The sequence below is a fragment of the Priapulus caudatus genome, unplaced genomic scaffold (assembly GCF_000485595.1).
Source record: "Priapulus caudatus unplaced genomic scaffold, Priapulus_caudatus-5.0.1 Scaffold975, whole genome shotgun sequence".
Taxonomy (NCBI): Eukaryota; Metazoa; Priapulida; class Priapulimorpha; order Priapulimorphida; family Priapulidae; genus Priapulus; species Priapulus caudatus.
The window spans coordinates 33,185-38,337 of NW_014578036.1; the positions used below are offsets into that span (position 1 = coordinate 33,185).

The following is a 5,153-nucleotide window of genomic DNA, read 5'->3' on the forward strand; positions in this document are numbered from 1 at the left end:
CCGGAGCTAAATCGCAATACGCATGCAGATATGCCGTTATTTCTGGTCACGTAATTCTACGCTCGCTGTACCACCGCCTGTCCTGCGGGTGACGTGGCGAGCTGAGTCAGAGATGATGAACGATAAAAGCAGGATCAAATATGCAGTCTGTACGCTACGATTTAGAGCCGGGTCTGACGCGCGCTAGTTTAATACCATATCAAATTTTGCAGTCTGTACGGGTGTACGGGGTTTTATACACACACATCCTTAGCTCCACACAGCACCGCACACATGGTTTATACGCACCATCCTGCGTATGAGAAGAGGCCAGAGTAGAACGCCAGAACGATGTTAGCAGGTCCTTTCGTGCCCTCGAAAGAATTTTCGAAGTTAGCTGTCTGACCTAAAAAAAACCACAACAACACATTGAACAGTTATACTGTCATTCCTCATTACCAGCGAGCACATTCACTATTTAAAGATAATCATCTCTTCACACGTTTGGGTCACATTACTGATGTTTCCTAGTATATTACAGTGTTCTGAGAGCTGTAAAGAACACATGGAAGCGATCTTATCGATTCCTTGGCCGCAAGAAATCACCAATCGACTCACACGTGTTCTTGGACACATGCAGGACACAGAGCCTCTGTGTAGCTTTGCTTCCCTGCCCTAGTGCAATAGCAGTTTTAAGATTATGGCAAGACCTGTGTATTAGGGATCAGTGTATGTGCAGTGAAGATCGAGGCACTTGGCCAGTCTAATCATAATTATAGCTGACTCTCCTACATGATGCCTGAAAATGCAGGTTTAAATTTCCAAAGTTATTAAACCACGTGTCATCTAGCCATATTTGAGGCTCCCAAAATGAATTAGGTCAACGAACACATTGGCGGCAAGGTATCGGGTGTACATATATGGACGTTAGACATCAAACTAATTATAGATTAGGTAAAACTGCTATATATAGACTATAGGGTGCCTTGCTCTGGTTAGTTTGTTTACATCCAGTATCAGTATGAATCGAAATATCACATATTATGCCGACTTGCTGAAGTCAACTTCTCCCACAATAATGGCTTTCTATGCTGCAATTGCATAACAACAGAATTACAGTTACTGCTATTTTTACTGTTATAATATGACACACTTTCTGGTGCATGCCTTCTAATCATTGCCTCATTACGTGAGCAGGGGACTGGATCCACCTGTCTCTGTGGCTGCAACCGCACGACAGTTTATGCTAAGAAGGACGTGCAGAGTCTACATGACGACTACACACACGTAAATATTGCATCAAAGGTAACACCATGCAACTGCTGCATAAAATCATACTTGCAGTAACCCGAACTAGCATTTCAACGGTGGGTCCACAGACAGGAGAAGAAAATTGATTTTGCCATTTGCTCCACGCATTCTATTGTCATACGCGTGTAATAGTTTCCTAAAGAAATCGAAAGTAAACAAAACATTAAAGTTTAGCCTGCGTTATCTTTATGGGTTGACCTAGGTTGACCAGGTCAGGGAGAATATAGAGAAGGACACGTTAGGCAAGTGGTTTTTAAGCAACCCGTCTGGTTGGGAGCATGTCGAAATGGTCATGGGAACTGCATACAATTAAGTAGCTGTTCAGTCAAGCACGCGCTGTGCACAGCCGTGCAAATCGGGGGCAAGATCTTATATCCCGTACAGACTACGAATTTGATATGGTATTAAACTAGTGCACGACAGGCCCACGCCAAATATTTGCAGTGTGTACATGCTATCAACCCTCGCCTTAAGCCCTAGGGGCAAGGCAGTTTTTAAAGGGCACATGAGAAATTGCCTTGGATTTTGTAACAAAGTAAAGGGCACCTAGGCTGAATTCTCTGATTTTTCAAGGGCACCTAGGCAATTCTCAAAATCTGCAAAAAAGTACACTGTATGGGGGGAGGGGGTACATGGGGGTGCACTCTGGGGGTACATGTAAAGGGGATGTGAATGGAATTATTTATTATTGATTAATCATTCATGTGTTATAACTCAGCAAGGCCTAGACTTTTGACTAATCTAGAACAGATTAGTGTTCTATTGTCTCTGGGTTCGGTCTGCACAGCCGTTTCAGCTGATTATGGTCCATAGATGGCGCCCTTGAGGCGAAAAGCACATAGCCAATCCGCTTCCTCTCCTTGTTATATTTAGCTCATTGGATCTCGTAAGCCGTATGCGGCGTGCACCGAGTTGTGTTGTGTTAATAGTTGTATTTTTATTGCCACGCAAAACACTGTGAGTGTGAGATTCTGCCTAAAATCTTTAAACGTTGCATTTGGTATGGACTCTCAGAAAATTATATGAACTAAAGCTAAGTTTAGGAACTTTAGCTAGGAAAGGGCACCGACGGCGATTCCATAAAAGGGCACGGCAGTGGACTGCCGTCGGTGATGTGGGATTTTCAGGGGCAGCACAGCATGTGAGGAGAGCACCGTCGGTTACGGCGAGGGTTGCATGCTATCATGCTCCAAATACGCGCTGGCCCGCTCCAAGTTGGCCCCGCAAATGAAGCAGGGCCAGGCCCGGGCTAACTTAGCTTGGGATAAGATAGCCCGCTTGTGTGTGTGTCTGTACGCAACAAGCGGGCCAGACCCGGTGCTAAATCGCAATACGCATGCACATAGCCTTATTTCGGTCACGTAATTGTACGCTCGCTGTACCTCGCTGTCTGCGGGGTGACGTGGCGAGCTGAGCAGAGACGATAAAAGCAGGATCAAATATGCAGTCTGTACGCTACGATTTAGAGCCGGGTCTGACGCGCGCTAGTTTAATACCATATCAAATTTTGCAGTCTGTACGGGTGTACGGGGTTTTATACACACACATCCTTAGCTCCACACAGCACCGCACACATGGTTTATACGCACCATCCTGCGTATGAGAAGAGGCCAGAGTAGAACGCCAGAACGATGTTAGCAGGTCCTTTCGTGCCCTCGAAAGAATTTTCGAAGTTAGCTGTCTGACCTAAAAAAAACCACAACAACACATTTAACAGTTATACTGTCATTCCTCATTACCAGTGAGCACATTCACTATTTAAAGATAATCATCTCTTCACACGTTTGGGTCACATTACTGATGTTTCCTAGTATATTACAGTGTACTGAGAGCTGTAAAGAACACATGGAAGCGATCTTATCGATTCCTTGGCCGCAAGAAATCACCAATCGACTCACACGTGTTCTTGGACCAGTGACAAAAATACACGGGGGCTCGGGGCGATTTACCCCCGAAATGCCAAAAAGAGCCCCGGAGAATGCCAAAAAGAGCCCGAAATGCAAAAAGAGCCGGAAATGCAAAAGAGCCCCCGTAAATTTGCATAGAGTTAAAGGCAAACCAAATTTTAGAGTGCTATTTTCATGCACGCAAGCTTGAAAAGTAGCCTGCGAAAAATAAATTAGATTTGTTTCCCTGTCTTGGACACATGCAGGACACAGAGCCTCTGTGTAGCTTTGCTTCCCTGCCCTAGTGCAATAGCAGTTTTCAGATTATGGCAGACCTGTGTATTAGGGATCGTGTATGTGCAGTGACGAGGCACATTGGCCAGTCTAATCATAATTATAGCTGACTCTCCTACATGATGCCTGAAATAATGCAGCCGTTTAAATTCCAAAGTTATTAAACCACGTGTCATCTAGCCATATTTGAGGCTCCAAAATGAATTAGGTCAACAACACATTGGCGCAAGGTATCGGGTGTACATATATGGACGTTAGACTCAAACTAATTATAGATTAGGTAAAACTGCTATATATAGACTATAGGGTGCCTAGCTCTGGTTAGTTTGTTTACTCCACTATCAGTATGAATCGAAATATCACATATTATGCGACTTGCTGAAGTCAACTTCTCCCACATAATGGCTTTCTATGCTGCAATTGCATAACAACAGAATTACAGTTACTGCTATTTTTACTGTTATAATATGACAGCAATATAACAGTAAATAATACTGTTAATAACAGAATGCAAACTGTGATTATTGGAAATGCACCTGCACGGTTGCAAAAGTTACGACAGATTGATCAAGGCTATAGCCGACAAACCTACCCATAATTTAGGCCTACACAAACAAAACTAGCCACCAGTAAATTGATGCGTAACTAACTGTGGTTATACTGCATGAGTTTACATGGGCAGATAAAGGTGAGCTAAAATAACTCGACTGCTTCAGAGGTGACTCATAAATGATTATATTTAAATAATTTCCTACGACTTTTCCCAGTCTATAACCACATATGTGGGTGAATTGTCTCTCATACTATGAGTCGATCATAGCAGTAGATGTAAGAAAATTATGAGTCTCAAAATGATGAGATACACAAAATGTAAACGATCCAAATGAACTGAGACAGGGCAGGCTGAATATCCTAATTAGAGCAGCTTACTGGACCTCAGTGAAAAAAATACACGGGGGCTCGGGGCGATTTAGCCCCGGAAATGCCAAAAAGAGCCCCCGGAAATTTGCATAGAGTTCAATGCAAACAAAATTTTAATAAAACAAAAGTGCAATTTTCATGCACGCGATCTTGAAAAGTAGCCCCCGAAAAATAAATTTCCCTGAAAAAACAAGAGCTAATAACACATTAATTATTAATTATACATGTATTATCAGCCCTTGATGATAGTTGGCGGGCCTAATACATGGGTTGCAGATACAGTGTCAGTGAATGGCAGCCTGGTTGTACTTTACTGTTTTCAAGTATTGTATGCCGAGCTTTGTTTTAACACTTACAAACAGGTTTTGTGAAGAACGCCTAGATACCGTTCACATGACTCCATGCCACAATAATGCAGAAATGCTGGTGACTACTTATAAAATGCCAAATAAAACAAACCCATCAATAAAGTTATTAGACATGACTAGATAAAGTTATTACACACGGCATGGGAGTAAAAATCAGCAGAAACGAACATACAAGTTCATATGCCAATAAAATAAAATGCAATCGTCTGAGGTGGTGTCTGATAAGAGCCTGGGTCTGGGTCTGGTGAGTGATATTTGTGAAGATATGGACTATGGAAACTTCACAATTAAAGTTTGCCCCTGGAAGTAATCTCTCTTTTTATGATGCTAACATGATGATGACCTATTGCTAACCTTACTGCCTGTCTCCTGGTGTTTGCTGCCATAAACAAGC

General features: G+C 42.7%; 1 protein-coding gene across 1 annotated transcript in view; it reads right to left on the reverse strand.

The window, feature by feature from the left end:
• Positions 1-5,153, reverse strand: part of LOC106814769 (Y+L amino acid transporter 2-like) — a gene marked incomplete in the record, with an annotated part of 60,106 nt that overhangs the window by 32,251 nt on the left and 22,702 nt on the right. The window contains 1 exon segment of the mRNA XM_014819120.1: positions 2,880-2,976. Coding sequence (XP_014674606.1) covers positions 2,880-2,976 — 97 coding nt within the window.